The following is a 17,320-nucleotide window of genomic DNA, read 5'->3' on the forward strand; positions in this document are numbered from 1 at the left end:
GAGTCTGACCATGCAGTCCTCCCTCCACATTTTGAGGCATTTTCCTGATTTCCAGAGCCCTGTACTGATTGCACATAGCTACGTTTGGACTCCCAGTGACCTCAAGCATTACTCACCTCAAAATGATAGTACAACTCTTGTTAGAATTAAATTATTTTCTTTTCTTTCCTAATGAAATATTTCTTGCCAGAATTTACAATTCATTTTTGTTGTACTGGAAAATTTGTGTTCTTTTGAAGACTTAAGAACTTATTAATTTTCCCTCTTGTGTATAGTGCCTTTAGGCATGAACCTGTGGCAGGGACTGCCATGTCCCCTGAAATTGATTTTCCTTTCTTATTTAGTAATTAAACACCATAGGCTTCCTTTGCAGCTATGTATCGCCATTATTTTTACCAAAGGTGAAATTATACCATCTCACATGGTTTCAAAAAAATGGTGGGGACCAGCCAAGCAACACTCAGTGGTTGAGAGTGTCGGCCTAGGATCCAGATATTGGTTTGATTCCCAGTCAGGGCACATGCCTGGGTTGTGGGCTCAATTCCCAGTCAGGGGTGTGCAGGAGGCAGCTAATCAATTATGACTCTCTCATCATTGATATTTCAGCTCTCTCCCTCTCCCTTCCTCTCTGAAATCAATAAAGATATAAATATGTATATTTTTAAATTTTTTTTAAAGGTAGGAAATTACCTTACTGCAGTGGTAGCCTCCAAATCCACTGCTAGGCCGGCCATTTCCAAGGTCAGTCATGGAAGAGAAATGCTTACAGACCAATTGAAGTTTGAGTTCCATGATTTAATTTTATTGAATAAGTTTTAAACATACAGCAAGAAACAAGGGGAAAGAGATTGGGCAAATTAACACATTTCAGATAGGTTACAAATGGGACAGTCATAATGCTTGAATCCTTGGTTTCAAGTTTCACATCTTTCTTCTTCCCCTTTCCCCCAATGAATTTCTTCGCTGCTGAGGGTGGAATTGAGAACCAGGGCTGAGGAGCAAAGTGGCCTAGCAGATGGGAGGCTGTGTGCTTGGCCCTGTATCTCTGCAATAGGCCAAACATATTGGATGAAATAACTTCAGTCTGCTGTTAACTATAGTCCATAAATTGGAACTTGAATTCTGCACATCTTTGTAATTCCTCTATCTTGCTGTGTCTTCCCTTGCCATCTCTTACTCCACCTTCCTTCCAGAACTGCCTCCAAGGAACTTGAAAATTTAAAGTTAAATCAATTCAGCATTTGGCAATGCTAACTCGACCTTAAGACTCCTCTGCACCAACCCCTCCCCAACTCCTACAGAAAAGACCATGAGTATGGAACTTAGAGACCACCATTTCAGATATCTACATGCTTTCTAATCAAGGTATCTTGAAAATCCACAGCTGAAAACGTATTGTTGATTCGCAGCCTGTTGAAGGGTAGACTGCCCAGGCAAAAGACATTATGTTACCCACAACAAAGAGGCCTTGTTCTCACCTGTTTCAGGTTTCCCTCTCCTCCATTCTCTCATAAAACCTACTTAATCTTTATCAAAGAAGCCTGAAGTCCTAGTTACTTCCTAGGGGTTTAAGTTACTCTTCCATGGACCTCGTTTTGGTTCCAGTCCCACCCAATCCCTTACACTTATTAGAAATGAGTACCTTGTATCACCAGATGTACAGCACCTTATTATCCAGTCAATGAGTTACATCAGAATCGAAGGGCACAGTATGACCTCTAAAAACTACCTCTTCAAAAATGTATTGTTCAATTTGTCCCCACAAATCTGGACGCCTTTCCTGCAAGATGACAACAGCACCCACACATTACAGCTCTTTATGTGAAAATGTGAGTGGCTCTGAAAAGAGCCTTTGGGGTAGGAGACAAGCCGCTTACTTGCGCGTCTACTTGGAGCTGGTGTACTTGGTGACGGCCTTGGTGCCCTCGGACACGGCGTGCTTGGCCAGCTCGCCGGGCAGCAGCAGGCGCACGGCCGTCTGGATCTCCCGCGACGTGATGGTCGAGCGCTTGTTGTAATGCGCCAGGCGCGACGCCTCGCCCGCGATGCGCTCGAAGATGTCGTTGACGAAGGAGTTCATGATGCCCATGGCCTTGGACGAGATGCCGGTGTCGGGGTGCACCTGCTTCAGCACCTTGTACACGTAGACCGAGTAGCTCTCCTTGCGGCTGCGCTTGCGCTTCTTGCCGTCCTTCTTCTGCGCCTTGGTCACCGCCTTCTTGGAGCCCTTCTTCGGGGCGGGCGCGGACTTGGCCGGCTCAGGCATAGTGCAAGGTTCTCTGACAGAAAACCAGCAGAATGAGGGTTGCTTGCGAGGCTGGCCTACATTTGTAAGGCTTCTATGCAAATAGGTGCTTAATCGAATCCAATCCCTGATTGGATGAAATCGCCCAATAGGAACGTTTTACGCAATCAAGGCGATTTCTAAGCTACTTATTGACTGGCTGTTTATGAGGAAGCAGCCCTGGATTCTTTTCTCCTCCCTCCCTTAGAAAAGTTTTCATATTCACTGCAGTGCAAAAAGTGAAATAAATGTCTTGTCGATCGTATCTATTTATGAACCTTGTCTCTCCCTCGATCTAGATCTAAAGAGACAAAGTGTAATATAAGTTCATGAGTGTATAGTTCCTTGCCAAATTAGATGCCAGGTTGCTAAAGTTAGAAAAGAGCACTTAGAAGTTAGCTGCATATTTAAATGTGTTCAAAATTATGCTGTTGACATTCTCATTTTGGTCTGATCAAAGTCAGCACATTTAAGCTTTTTTAAAACTCAAAGAGCCATTCCATTTCCACAGAGGTGAGATTTTCCTGTTACCTGGGAACAGGGTATATGAAAGGAATGCAAGTGTTTGTTGGAAGGTTAGAAATTATGAAATAGGATGCTTGTATTGCTGAAACATGTCTCCAAGTCAGAAGCTTTTATAAAGGACGAAACTGGACTGGGTTGATCATATTGAAACTAGACTTTTTGAGGTTGAGAAACTTTCATTTTCATCTTCTCCCAAATTTAATCCAAAACAAGGGAATTAAGGATATTATCAAGGAGATTAAACAAAACCAATTAAGGAATTCCTTCGCGTTCAATACAGGGTGGGCCAAGGGCGGAGACCTAAGTGAAAAGATAACCGAGCACCTTTCAATTTTTAAAGTGGACCGGATAGCCAATCACAGGCCGATTACGTTACTTAAATCATGGCGCGAAATTTGAACATTCGGACCAATCAGGAGGAGTTTGGCGTTATAAATAGGAGCGAGAACAGCTGCGGTTTCAGTTGAGGACTGTATTTGCAGTTTGTGATCATGGCTCGGACGAAGCAGACGGCGCGCAAGTCCACGGGCGGGAAGGCGCCGCGCAAGCAGCTGGCGACCAAGGCGGCCCGCAAGAGCGCGCCGGCCACGGGCGGCGTGAAGAAGCCGCACCGCTACCGGCCCGGCACGGTGGCGCTGCGCGAGATCCGCCGCTACCAGAAGTCCACGGAGCTGCTGATCCGCAAGCTGCCCTTCCAGCGCCTGGTGCGCGAGATCGCGCAGGACTTCAAGACCGACCTGCGCTTCCAGAGCTCGGCCGTCATGGCGCTGCAGGAGGCGTGCGAGGCCTACCTGGTGGGGCTCTTCGAGGACACCAACCTGTGCGCCATCCACGCCAAGCGCGTCACCATCATGCCCAAGGACATCCAGCTCGCGCGCCGCATTCGCGGGGAGAGGGCGTAAATTGTCCCTACAACCGGCCTTTAACCTTGAACCCAAAGGCTCTTTTCAGAGCCGCCTACTGTTTCACTTTGAAGAGCTTTAAGCAGAGCAGTGAAACGTGCCTCCTGAGCCCAAAACAGCTGTGGGGTTGAGCAGGTAGTAACCACCGTACCCGCGTCGGAGTGACTGGCCGCTCAAGTCCCCCCCTCTTCCCTAGAAGTAGCAGCAGCACCAGGGCAGTGCTCGGCTCTGCTCTCAGTGATACAGCTGCGCACCGCACCACTGCAGCAAAAGAGACCTCGGTTTTTAGCCAAAGGTCTAGTCAGGAATTCAGCTTTTTTTCCAAGAGCAATTTCTATAACATTCTTGGGCAATGTACAGTTTTGGGTTTAGTAAGGTGGCACATATTAGCAATGGGAGTTCCTAGCCTAATAGTTGTGCACTTTAATAGAGTCAAGTCTCAGGCAGGAACACAGAAGCTGGAATTGCCAGCGGCATATTCAACAAAAACCACGCACTCTTGCTAGTGGGATATTTTTACCTTGAAGCAAACTTTCAAGTGATTTACCAACACAATGTGATTTCTATGTGACTGTGGAAAGGTTATTAGGCTACCAGTCATCACAGCAGCACTAATGCACCTTTAAGAACTGCAATTTTAAGGTGGAAGGCAGGAAGTACAACATTAAACCCAAATTTGGGGTTTAGGGGAAGAAACAACAAAAAACCCCCCACTCCATACTTGAAAGTTTTTAATAGCTTTATTTGTAATAGCCTTAAAGTAGAAACAACTGTGTATCTTTCCATTGACGAATGGTTATTGTACTGTGGGGAAAAAAGAAAACAGGGGCCTCATACTAAACCCAACAAGCTCAGGGGAGGCCTATAGAGATGGAAAGTAACTACATAGGGCCATATGACATCAAAACTTTCTAACTAAAAGGCTTGGTGGGTAGTCGTGGCCTAATGCGGTATCTTCTGGGACAAAGATTAATCCTTATCTTAACTGAACCTCTTTATTGTCTTTTTGCATCTAGGATAACAGACTTTTGGAATGTCAGGGTAATTTCCTTCCTCCAGAGCCCTCCAGGCATAATCACTGCACCACAACAGAGATCACACATCCCATTATTGTTATTTTTATTGTGTTAATTATGGTATGCCCTCAGGTATTAGCTCAGTTAATTTTTTTTTTTAAATAATGCAAAGATCTAGAAATGCCTGCATTTTTATTACTGTCCTTTGCATAAAATCCCTTTTCCTAGCTTTAGAGTTTATGAGAGCTTTACTTGAATTCCATGCACCAACCCGAGGAAAGGACGAGCACCCTCCACCCTCTGTCCTACACAGAACACGGCGTTACCCCCTGGAATTTCCATTGTTTCCCTCTGCAGTCCTTCATTGTTTAATTGAATATGCTCAACTTGTTTAAATTAAAGCACACTGCTCGTGCTGGTGTTATATTGGAAATGTTTTGAAATCCTTCCACGTGCTTTAGTCCTGTTATACTTTGTTTTAAATTCTGTCAACAGGATTTACTGGCAACGTACTATAAGCCATTTTGCTTATAATAACTCAATTATTGACAAATATTTCTCCTTTTTATGGAGAAGGCCACTAAAACTCAGTTTAAGAAACAGGCCCGGTAATAGCTTGAGAGCAGCCGCTCTCCGATTTCACACCCAAAGTCTGGTTGGGTTGCTTGTCACCGCTTACCAATTCCTTTGTTTCTTGGGGTTTGGGTTTATTTCAATTCCAGTGTGAAAATGATCCAAAATATCCATGGGATAGATAAATATTTTAAAACACACACATACGTAAACCAGGTAATTTCTTTTGTGTACATGGTACGCACTCCTGCTGAAAATTTCTTATTTTCTAAATACCGGGACAATTTCCCTACCCCCGTTCACTTGAGCCTCCGGAAGCCGGGGCGGGGACTCCGGGCGGTTTCCCGTCTTTTCCGGTCTTTCTGCGCCAATGAGGTCCGCCCACTTGTTACTTAAGAGGCTGCAGCGGGCGGTGTGGGGACAAACGGCGCAGAGTCTCCTCGTCGGTCATGTCTGGTCGCGGCAAAGGCGGGAAGGGCCTCGGGAAGGGCGGCGCCAAGCGCCACCGCAAGGTGCTGCGCGACAACATCCAGGGCATCACCAAGCCCGCCATCCGGCGCCTGGCGCGGCGCGGCGGCGTCAAGCGCATCTCCGGGCTCATCTACGAGGAGACCCGCGGGGTGCTCAAGGTGTTCCTGGAGAACGTGATCCGCGACGCCGTCACCTACACGGAGCACGCCAAGCGCAAGACGGTCACGGCCATGGACGTGGTCTACGCGCTCAAGCGCCAGGGCCGCACCCTCTACGGCTTCGGCGGCTGAGCCCCCGCGTCCACCAGCCGCGTCTGTGCCCCCCCAAAGGCCCTTCTCAGGGCCGCCCACGTCCTCGGGAAGAGCTGTGCGCGGCTGTCGCGCTCTGGCGGTTCTGTGGACACGGTTGCTTGCGTTTGATGTTGCGGGGGGGTCTTAAGCTTTAGCAGTAACTTCAGGCCGAATGTGGGGGGCGGGTGGCTCCTCCAGGCCTGGCCTCCGCCAGTCAGCGCGCAGGGACCCGGAGTGGCGGCGCCCAGGGCCAATCGGGATGGCGCGCGGACTTGGGTGGGGGTGGGGGCGACAGACAGGAATAAGAAATGAAACCCGAGTGGAGTGAGGGTGTGGGGGGGTATCCCTGGGAGAGCTGAACCCTCAACAGAGGAGAGAAAGCTCTGCAGTCCTGAGCTCTTCGCAGGGACCCCGCTCGTTCCGTGTCCCCAGTGAAAGAACTCTAAGGAACGTGGTTGGCGAGGACCCTGGAAGAGCAGGTGCGCCGGTTTTAATCTGGTGGTGGGGGTGGGATTCCGTAAATACGCGTGTAAATTATGAGTCTGCTAGGTGCTGCCACCGCCCACAGGAGCCCAGCTCGATTAAGAATTGCCAGGAACCGCTGGGCGCTAATTCTTACTGTTTAAATGTTATTAACTGGGACTTGGTGATTTCTGTTCTCAGGCCGTGTCCCTCCCTCAACCTGAGGCAAGAAGTTTGTAAATTAACGTTAACTAGACTGAGGCCAGTGTCCTAACTCGGGTGTCCTAGTTCTGAGACCCTAGGCACTCACTTTGCACTTGTGGAGGACCAGACCCCTCCTGCGGTCACAGGCTCTCCGGAGTCTGGCCCACCCCATTCCCCTCGACTCCCAGCTTATTTCCCTCTTGCCTGCTGTAGTTAGGTTCGTTTCCCCGTTTTTTATTATGGACCATTTAGACATTCCAATATGTTTATAAAATTTTATAAAGTATGTCTTCATATTGATGTATCAGCCAACTAATTTGCATTTTTATTTAATGATTGAGAAAAGTATTTTTCAATTTTTTCAGTTTTTGAGAACTATTTTTAATAGGAGATTGAAGTTTATCATATGCACGTCATGCCTGACATCTGAGAAAATGCTATTTACTAAAAGTTATAGATTTAAAATACACATTATTTGTATTTTAATACAATTATAGGGTCCCAGATTCAAACAAGCAAGTTTGATGCCAAGTTTGCATTATATACTTATTTGTTCTGCCACAAAGAACTATAGTGGAGGTAAATTTGTTGGTATACTTCCGAGAAAAGTATTGATGGCTGGTTAGGAGAAAACCTGCTGCCAGGCTGCTCTGCTAACTGGTCTTTCTCCAACACTGGAGGAAATATTGAATCGACAGTTCAGTTGCCATCGGATCTATAAAGGCTGTACAGCTGGTGTGGGGACAGACATCAGAAATGTCCTTTCTCGTCTTTTCTGATCTCGAAGTAAAGGTGGAAAGGCCCCATCAAAGCTGCATAATTTATTTTCTATCTGAAAGGCTAGAAACAGGTAACACGAATCATTCATTTATTGCATGGTACTAGGCCTTTAGAGAAGATGGTCTAATGTGTAGGTTTTTTCTTCTGTGCTAGTTTAATAAGAGTAAGAGAGTAGACAGTTCAGAGGTACAACTGTGCACATATTAAACTTATTTAATATTCAAAGCAACCCTAAGAGACAGACATTGAAGGCCCAGGGTGTATAAGTAATTTGTCCAGGCCCACACAGTGGAGCTGAGGTTTGAAGCCAGGGAAACTAGCTCCAAGGAGCATGTGGTGCCCCTTTTCTGCAAAGACGGGGGATAACAGTGAACAATGCTTTCCATGCTCTCTTCCTGTGGTGGTGGTGGGATATTTCTTTGATGTTCTATAGCCTTTGCAGGGAAGTCAGATTTTACCTCTACCTCTTAGTGTTCTTGGCTGGGCCTGAGAATTAAACTGACAAAACTGAAGGGGAGCAGAATAGGCCACCCCAAAATGTACTATTTGGCATGTGACTTATTTTGATCCGAAGGCAAAGACCCAGCAGACTCAGAATAAACTTCTATGCCTAAAAGCATTTAGACAGCAGGCCTGTGCCAAAAAGAGAGCTATTAACAGAGTTAACTTTTATCTGAATGACCTGAGTACCAACCGTCAGCTCTTCCTGTGAATTGCCTCCTCCCGTTTGGTGCCCCAGTCACCCTCCCATTCTTTAGCTCCGGATGGCAGACCAGCCTCAATTGCCTGACTGCCTTTGAGTCATACTTTTGGATGCTTCTGTATGTAAAAAATTAAAACTGTTTTTCTCCTGTTAATCTGTCTTATGTGATTTTGATATTAGACCAGCCGAAGCAGCCAGAAGGGAAGAAGGAAATTTTATACACATGGAAGGGAAGGAGCCAGCAGAGAGAATATGAAAACTTTAAGGTGGGATATCCTTGTAGTTAGAATAGGATGACCAACTAATTTATTGTCCAACCAAGTAAGTTACTGATAGTGGAAGGTACCTCCATTAACAACTACGCTAAGATGTAACAGGTACAGACTGAAGCTGCCCCTGGTATCCTGGGTGTTTTCACTGTGGGTTTAAGTGGCGTACATGGAAGTCTTCAGGTAGGGGAAGGATTTAGATCACAGGTGGGAGGGTGAGCATGGGATCGCCTAAAGGCTACCTCTTCTGCCTGGCAGAGAAATGGAGGAGAGGCTGCAGGCAGGGTCACAGGTGGGAAGGCTGTAGGTTGACAGAACACATGAAGAAGCATTTAATTACCAAAATTCTGGAAATAAAGCAGTAAGATAAGCGGTGACCTAAGTGATGCTAGAGTTCCACGTCCTCAGGAAGGCACCGAGTAAGAAAACCATTAACTGTCTTTTCCACTTTTGATTTTGAGTTTCTAGCCTAACTCTGTCCACAGCTACCCTGGTTTCCCGCAGGGAGGTTAAGCAGGAGCGCCGCCTACAGGCCGCAAGGTGCTGGGTCGGTGGGACCTTCTGGGAAAGTGAATCTTAATGCTCCCGGGAACCTGCAACCAGGGAGGCGCATTTAAATTAGAGAACTGCTGCCGCCCCAAAGGCAACGAGACCCAGGTGGTCACGAAACCAGGGAGTTTCCGAACGAGGACCCCCCACCCCCAATTTGCTTTGTTCTTTGGGTTCACTTGAGAGCCGCCATCTTAGGCCAGGACCGCCCCAAATGGCGCCGAAACGAGACGGGACTTTGCAAAGAAGCGACTTCATTTTGTTAAAAGTTGGAATTACAGCGGAACACCGACCCAAATATAGAGTATTACCTTCAGGCGTGGTTGTTACTAACAGCCCTTCGTGCGAGCAGGTGGGTGGCCCTGAGAAGGGCCTTTGGGGACGAGCTGGGGGCGCGGGCTGCGGGGCGGCTCAGCCGCCGAAGCCGTAGAGGGTGCGGCCCTGGCGCTTGAGCGCGTAGACCACGTCCATGGCCGTGACCGTCTTGCGCTTGGCGTGCTCCGTGTAGGTGACGGCGTCGCGGATCACGTTCTCCAGGAACACCTTGAGCACCCCGCGGGTCTCCTCGTAGATGAGCCCGGAGATGCGCTTGACGCCGCCGCGCCGCGCCAGGCGCCGGATGGCGGGCTTGGTGATGCCCTGGATGTTGTCGCGCAGCACCTTGCGGTGGCGCTTGGCGCCGCCCTTCCCGAGGCCCTTCCCGCCTTTGCCGCGACCAGACATGGTGAAGAGCCTCCGGCCGGTCAGACCCTGCGGCCGGCGCGCTCGCTGCAGCCCCTTATATAGCCTCGCGCGCTCCCGGACGCTGGGCGGCGGGGGCGGGGAAAGCGCCCCGCGCCGGCGCCGTCCGGGTCCGGGGGCCTGGAGCCGCGCGGCCTTTTGTGGGCTCGAGACCGGTGCCTGCGCCTTGTCGCAATAATTGGCATTGTGCAAGTGTCCTCACCACCGTGACCGTCCATAAGAAAGAGGCCATAACGCTACACTGATCGACAAACGGGAGAGAAATACCAAAATGCATTAATTTTTTAATGCGAGGATTCTTTAAAAAATATCAATACTGGTTTTTACAGCTCTAGCAATACTTATTGAATTTGGCCGAACGTGTAACGTTCTCGTCTGCGGAGCATAATGATCCACATCGTTTTCAGTCTTCCTAAGGGGGAGCCTCTAGGAAGGGGATCGATGTTAATTGCATTTCCACTTTTTGCTCCCAAATTTGTAAAGTACTCTTTGCATTGTAAAGGAGAAGAATTCTTGCTGGGGGAGGGAGGGTAGGTGGAGAAGGGTATAGAGGGGACTAAAGATGAACGGAAAAAAGTAGGTAGTAATTTTATTTTATTTTTTTTTATAAAGGAAGAATCCCAGGCTGGGAGAGCTAACCCTGTTCTAAAATGTGGTGCTACCGGGTTAGAACTGAGGCCTGTGATTCTGGGCTCTTAAGACCTTGCCACTGACCACTGATCTATATGCCATTAAAGAAGAGAAGGTATGTCATGGTGAATAAAAGTTAACAAAAATAACACCAATAAACACTGAAATACTGTCCAAGTACAAAGTAACAGAAGTGATGTTCTATACACAGGTGATGGCTCCATTTGCTTAGACAAATGCCAACGTTTGTTCACATTCACACTGAGCACCTTCTATGTACCACAGAGGCAATCTGCAAAAACCCCTTCTCTGTGGGTGCCATCATACAGGCAGTCGGAAAATTAATCATTTCCTCTAAGCTGAGACTTAGACACAGATTTAAGCCGACATAGACACTGTGATCTCCCACACTCTCCTTTTTGAGAAATCAGGAAACAATCATTGATTGATTGATTGATTGATTCAGTAATTCAGAGTCTACTATATGCCTAGAATAGTGTACAAATTCCAGATTTACAATGACAAACACATTCTTTTAAAGAAACAGTCAAGGACAGGCGAGAGAAAAAAACTCAGTGTGAGGGGTCAGCCTGAATCAACTCACCAGGCTCCTGCTTCTGACTGGTAGTGATGGGTGGGAGCAGTTGTGTGATTGCAACATTAGCTTCACCTGGGAGCTTGTCAGACTTAGGGAACTTCAGGCCCAACCCTAAATTGACTGAACTGATAATGGCATTTTTAACAAGATCTCCAAATGCGTAATATGTGAATTCAAGTTTGTGAAGAGCTGTTGAAAGTGGTGCTGTCCTACATTAGCCACTAGCCACAAGTGCTTATTTAAATGTAAATGAATTAAACTTAAATAAAATTAAAAATTAACTTCTTATGTTATTGAGTCACAGGTAAGACGTAACAGTCACATGCAGGTAGTGGCTGTCTATTAAACAGTACATCTACAGACACTTCCGTCATTGCCGTAAGCTCTGTTGGGCTGTGCTGGAGTAGAGAATTTCTTCTGAAGATCTAGTGCAGACTGGGAAAGGGAAGAGGGTGGGTACTTGAGATGAAGTGAATATTGGAGTATTTTTGAAGGGCGCTAGAAATTAGCCAACTTCTGTGTGAACCAGATATTACAGATAGAGACACGTAAGAAGGAAATGGCAAGTTTGGGAGTCATGTCCTTTTTAGGAAATAAAATGAGTGAGATATAGTTGTGCTTGGAGTGGAGTTTTAAGTGGGAGAGTGCCCTCAGGTGAGACCATCTGATAGGAAATTAAAATAGATGTGTTTCCTCAGGATCCTTCGGGACATGTTCTATTTGAATACAATGCCCTGGCTGCTATGCAGCCCTTCTATTTTCTTTGCCTTTTTTGATCTTTAGTTAATGAAGTCACCTTTCCCCTTAAACATTTGCAGGTCACTGAATTCTGGAACACGTAGCACAGCCCCTGTGCATTGACCTGTGAGCACTACCTGTAACTCTCACAGTCATCACGGTGGGGGGGGGGGGGGGATTTACCACCACAACTGAGAGAACACAAATTCATGAGGGAGGTATCCATCACTTATCTGTAGTTTCGCTTGGTTACTTTATACATCTATACAGTAAATGGGTCACATCTTAGCATAGTGGAAAATCCACTGTTTTAAGATACATATGGATTTAGAGTTCAAAAGCAAAAGCACAATTTTTGTGTGTGTTACCAAAGTAATAGGGAAAAGTTTTCCAGTTTCCAGTCCCATGGGGCATAATCCAGCTTTCGAGAACCCCGTGCACGCTCCATTCAGTCCCAGAGAGAAGTGCCTGAGTCTCAAGCAATAACAGTAACTGTGTGTAGCACAGCCCCACCCTCCTATAAACACGAAAGAAGAACTCTTCTGGTGAAAGCAATTATCTCAATGATTGCCCTTCAGGAAGGACACGTGAATGAGATAGGGACATCTGCTCTAGGACAGGCTCCCACCCATCTTATATCTAGTGTATGTAATTTAGGGAAAAATTCAAACAATTTTCAACGATAGTATGACTACAATGATGACCCAAATTGTAAACTTTTAGAAATCTGAATTTTAATTGTATCTTTAGGTCTAGATAATATTAGGCTCTAGGATGAAAAGGGAAAGGGCCTATAGAATGTGATCACTGCTATTGGTAATGATACTACTGAGGATAACAGCCCCTTCCTGTAGAGACCCATGAAATCCCTGCCTAGGAAGAATGAGAGTGGGGAAGATCCAATCCTATAAGCCTACTTCTTTATACACAGTATTTGTATAACATTGTCTCAAGCCCCAGAGACTTGGTTCCAGTCAGTGCCTGCCAATAAATGACTATTTTAAAACAAGTTAAGTGATTTTTATGAAATTAGTTAATTGGGACACCTTTGAAGTTGGTTATTTTATCTTGGATTTACATGAGAAAGTTCTCAAACCATGCAGAATTTAAGCCAGAATAACTAGACTTTTGGAGATCCAGGCATTTATTAGAAGAAACATAACACCCAAATACTTTTCTTGTTTATTTCTTTTGACAAACATGAAGTTTAGTTTCAGTACCTGAATATTCAGTGGGTAATATTAATTTGTGCTTAGTTATCCAATATTTGCTGAATTCTATTAGCTCTGCTGTGTTTCAAACAAAGAGATGGAGTGGGAGTCAGTCATGCTTGCGATGAAATGTTTGTTCAGGTCCTTAGGTGGACATGTTCTGCTGATTGATTTAGGTTGTGACAGCCTAGTTCACATTTTGTTAGTAAAAAGCCCAGGGAGAAATATGAAAATTCACACAGTGATTTAAATGCCAAATGTTTCTTTCTAATCCTCTGTGTGCCAACTTGCAATGATAAAAAAGGTCAAATCAATTTTGTATTTTAAATATCATCTTGAAATGTAGGAAATAGGTACAAAACTCTATGCTAAATTTTGGAGGGGGGAATCTGATGGATAGGGTGTCTGTCATTAAGGAATTTACAAGTTTAAGGGGATGAGATGAAAAGCAGGTGATCTTGCAGTGTTCTTCAGCTCACAGCTGGTAAACTGATGGGGCACTGTTATTCTGTTGCATCGTTACTCGCCCTTTCTTCTTTGTGGGTAGGGTGGTTGACCTCTCATGCCCACTCTAGGTCTGAAGAATCAGTTGGGCTCCTTTTAAAGAGAAGGTTGGTGACTAGTTAGAACTGGTTATTTAAAAAATGCACGCATGGAGCCCCATTCTTGCAAAAATACTACGATCAAACCCAGTTTACACAGTGGTCACTCAAATACTTAAAAATATATATATATTTTCTAATATAGTTAGTTGCCCATCGTGTACGCAGACTTTTCTCCCCCACCGCCAATTCCCAGTGCTCAGGGCAAACAACTTGCAAGCGAGCTGTGCTATTGCTCCTGCGAAAAAAACCGATTTCCCTTGTATATTTGAGTAGAGATCAGTTTATTTACACAAAGTTGCAAAGAAAAGAATGTGCAGAACTATGTCCTGGAAAAAATATTTGCAAAGGAAACAGAGAGAAGTCGCATTTTTAAGGAAAATCTGAAAGTTGTCTGAGTTTGACCTAAGTTTTAAAGCGAGTTGGGGGAATCAGAAAAGTTTCAGGGTGCCAGCTGTGAAACTAGGCTCGGGAAAGAAGGCAGGAAGGAAGCCTGAAGACTGTCGGATCCGTTTCCCCCAAATCTCTAATTATTTCGTGCACAGATTTCTTATATTTTTCTTCTTTTTTAAGGGACAAGAAACACAGCCTCCCGGCGGCGCGGAGGAGCCTCTGGGCAGCGCGGCGCTCGGAGCCGGCAGCCAATCACCACCCAGCGCCTCGCTATATAAACCCCGCCGCCCGCGCAGGGCCTCGCCGCTCTGACAGTTCAAGTCTTTTTTTTTTTTTTTTGTCTTTTCTGGCAAAACTGAAAAATGTCGGAGACCGCTCCAGTGGCTCCTGCTACTCCCGCCCCTGCGGAGAAAACACCTGTTAAGAAGAAGGCGAAGAAAGCCGGCGCGTCGGCCGCCAAGCGCAAGGCGTCGGGGCCGCCGGTGTCCGAGCTCATCACCAAGGCCGTGGCCGCGTCCAAGGAGCGCAGCGGCGTGTCGCTGGCCGCGCTCAAGAAGGCGCTGGCGGCCGCGGGCTACGACGTGGAGAAGAACAACAGCCGCATCAAGCTGGGCCTCAGGAGCCTGGTGAGCAAGGGCACCCTGGTGCAGACCAAGGGCACCGGCGCCTCGGGCTCCTTCAAGCTCAACAAGAAGGCGGCCTCCGGCGACGCCAAGCCCAAGGCCAAGAAGGCGGGCGCGGCCAAGCCCAGGAAGCCCGCGGGCGCCGCCAAGAAGGCCAAGAAGGCTGCGGGGGCCGCCACCCCCAAGAAGAGCGCCAAGAAGACCCCGAAGAAGAAGCCGGCGGCGGCTGCAGGAGCCAAGAAAGCGGCCAAGAGTCCGAAAAAGCCGAAAGCAGCCAAGCCCAAGAAGGCGGCTAAGAGTCCAGCTAAGGCCAAAGCCCCTAAGCCCAAGGCGGCCAAGCCTAAAGCTGCCAAACCGAAAGTTACGAAGGCGAAGAAGGCTGCGCCTAGGAAGAAGTAAAGTTACAGCGGGAGGTCCTGCTTTGAAAATCTCAAAGGCTCTTTTCAGAGCCACCCACCAATTTCAGGAAAAAGAGCGTAACCGCATAGAAAAAGTGTTTTCCATAAAGTTACCGATTCACTTAAGCGGGGGGTGGGGTGAGGGAAGGGGGAGGGGAGGAAGATGACCATGGGCGGTTGGGTTTCCAGAAATCCTACATGATCGTGGTCATAGTCCTCTTAAAATCTGGTGTTTCTGGACAGCCTTTGGCTTCTGGCGCAGGGATAGTGGTCTAACCTTCACCTTCCCTAGGCCATGGGGTTGGTCTTGGGTAGGACACCGCCCTGGGCTGCGGTCAAACGGCCCCAGCAGCGTGTGGAGCGCGGGTCACTGCGGCCGGCCAGCTGCAGGTGGCGCCTTGGCGCACGTCCTGCCGCCTTACTTCCGGCGCCCCGACACGTTAAAGAGAAAAAGTGTAACTTGTAAGAAGCCAACCTGAGGAGAGGGTTATTCCAGCCTCGATGTTTCCTAAACTTTCCTTTTCTGTTGGTTTGCAGAGGGTATTGGGAGCTAATCAACGTACTGGTGGACTCACGGGCATGGGCTGGAGAGCACCAGTTCGAGGCTGAGATATACTGTCTTGTGTATATTCAGAGGCCGCTGAAAAGCTTAGATTCTTTTCCTTGAGGTCAGTAAAGTTCTCTTGGCCGGGAGTATGCAAGCTCTTGTTATTCTGCAGATAATTGAGCTGCCACCCCGAGGCTAAGGGACCGTGAAAGTGTAAACCACCCCATTCTGGTGGTTTGTATTGGGCCCTCTTAGCTTGATTCCTTCCCCACTGAGTGTTGCAAGGATCTAGAGAGCCATAGTTGCCTGCTGAGCAGACAATGAATTGGGAGGGGGAAAAAACAAAAACGTTTTGGAAGGCAGCGTGGCTGGCAGGGAGCTCCTGGAATTGGGGTGACTAGGGCACAAGAGGGGCTCTCAGAAGAAGTGTTCACTTGCATGTCTCACCATTCCCACTTCATCTCTGGGACTGAGGTTTTTATTTTATTTCAGGGAAGCCCACTTAAGTTTACTGGCAAATCTGACAAAATCTGAGTTCTACAGACCATTTGGGGCTGTAAACATGGATGGGGAGAAACTATTTTCAAAAACTAAATGTAATTTAGCATTTCTTTCAACTATGCATGTAAGCAATTAATCACAATGGATTTTGCAGTACCTGTGACTTATTCAACAAGGGCAATCATAGGTTTTTCTTGGTATCACTGTGGTTACTGAGAATATTGAAACTGATATTCTATCCCTTGCTGCTTCTTGTTATTTGATGTGTTACTAATGACACACAGTGTTTTATAAACTCAAATACATTCAATTTTAATCTTGCTGATTTTCTTATTCTATATGCATTAAGTATCTTAAACATCCATTTGAAAAGGTGGATGTAGGCCTCAGACTATCCATAGAGTGAGTCCACAGTAAAAACAGGTCACAAGCTCCTGAGCCCACTGCCAGGGGGCACAAGTATCTTGTGACTGGAATGTCTCTTCACCTTATTCTTTGTTTACAGCACCCCCTATTGGATAATAATTTCTTACATTTTACTATTTAAACTTATTTTTAAAAGGGAGGGCATGTAAGCCTGTAGCCTGTATCTTTCTACCTTTTCTAACCAGGAGTTCAATTTTTCCCAGTCACAGCTGCATCCCACAATTTCTGCCTCCTTCCACGGGAGAGTGGCTTGCTTAAGAAAGAAGACCTGGGTAACTGGGGGAATGTAAAGTAGTTACTCAAAATAACCTTTTTTAAAATTAGAGATTGCATGGAGTAGAATAGGTGGGAAAACAGCTGTGAGGTGTTTAATAACCAGAATGAGAGAGTTAGGCTTTTGATGAAGAGGGATGAGTAATAAAAGTTATAGGGGAATTTGACATTCAATGATTGTTCAAAATGAGTATACACTATCTCTAGTCCCTTACAGTTTCCAAAGCACTTCTAGGACTGCCTCACTATAAAGCATTTGCATTAGGTATAGTTGAAATGCTTGTTTTACAGTTAAGAAAGCTAGTTTAGAAAGATGAACTGAACAGAATCACCTTACTGGTGCTTTGACCAGAAAAATTTCAGGCTGGTTGATTGAAATTATGCTTCTGGGTGGGATTGAAAGTGCAATTAGATCAGATACTAAATGTAGGTTTGGTATCTTGGGCTTTTAGCACCAGTGATGCCATTTTGGGCCTTTGGTTTTTGTCCCTTAACATTGTACGCTTATGATGTACCAAGCACACTGTTCTAAACACCATGGATTATTAACTCAGCCAAGAACCCATCAGAAAATTTGAGATTAAGATCTCAACCTTTGAAACGAAGTTTAC

At 46.4% G+C, this 17,320-nt stretch overlaps 5 protein-coding genes across 5 annotated transcripts; 3 read left to right on the top strand and 2 right to left on the bottom strand.

Moving 5' to 3' along the window:
• Nucleotides 1–780: 780 nt before the first annotated feature.
• On the bottom strand, nt 781–2,276 carry LOC107539705 (histone H2B type 1-C/E/F/G/I). The gene has a single exon (XM_016216279.2). The coding sequence runs from the start codon at nt 2,264–2,266 to the stop codon at nt 1,886–1,888; it is 381 nt and encodes a 126-aa protein (XP_016071765.1). The 5' UTR covers nt 2,267–2,276; the 3' UTR covers nt 781–1,885.
• Nucleotides 2,277–3,279: 1,003 nt separating this feature from the next.
• LOC107539695 (histone H3.1) lies at nt 3,280–3,769 on the top strand. The gene has a single exon (XM_087827705.1). The coding sequence runs from the start codon at nt 3,301–3,303 to the stop codon at nt 3,709–3,711; it is 411 nt and encodes a 136-aa protein (XP_087683831.1). The 5' UTR covers nt 3,280–3,300; the 3' UTR covers nt 3,712–3,769.
• Nucleotides 3,770–5,735: 1,966 nt separating this feature from the next.
• On the top strand, nt 5,736–6,267 carry LOC107539687 (histone H4). Its single transcript, XM_087827720.1, has one exon. The coding sequence runs from the start codon at nt 5,750–5,752 to the stop codon at nt 6,059–6,061; it is 312 nt and encodes a 103-aa protein (XP_087683846.1). The 5' UTR covers nt 5,736–5,749; the 3' UTR covers nt 6,062–6,267.
• Nucleotides 6,268–9,193: 2,926 nt separating this feature from the next.
• On the bottom strand, nt 9,194–9,751 carry LOC107539715 (histone H4). Its single transcript, XM_016216289.2, has one exon. It carries the CDS (start codon nt 9,749–9,751, stop codon nt 9,440–9,442), a length of 312 nt encoding a protein of 103 aa, XP_016071775.1. The 3' UTR covers nt 9,194–9,439.
• A 4,522-nt stretch (nt 9,752–14,273) lies between these two features.
• LOC107539692 (histone H1.3) lies at nt 14,274–15,012 on the top strand. The gene has a single exon (XM_016216265.2). The coding sequence runs from the start codon at nt 14,304–14,306 to the stop codon at nt 14,961–14,963; it is 660 nt and encodes a 219-aa protein (XP_016071751.2). The 5' UTR covers nt 14,274–14,303; the 3' UTR covers nt 14,964–15,012.
• The last annotated feature ends 2,308 nt before the right edge of the window (nt 15,013–17,320 follow it).

The sequence above is a fragment of the Miniopterus natalensis genome, chromosome 19 (genome assembly GCF_054644295.1).
Source record: "Miniopterus natalensis isolate mMinNat1 chromosome 19, mMinNat1.hap1, whole genome shotgun sequence".
Lineage (NCBI taxonomy): Eukaryota > Metazoa > Chordata > Mammalia > Chiroptera > Miniopteridae > Miniopterus > Miniopterus natalensis.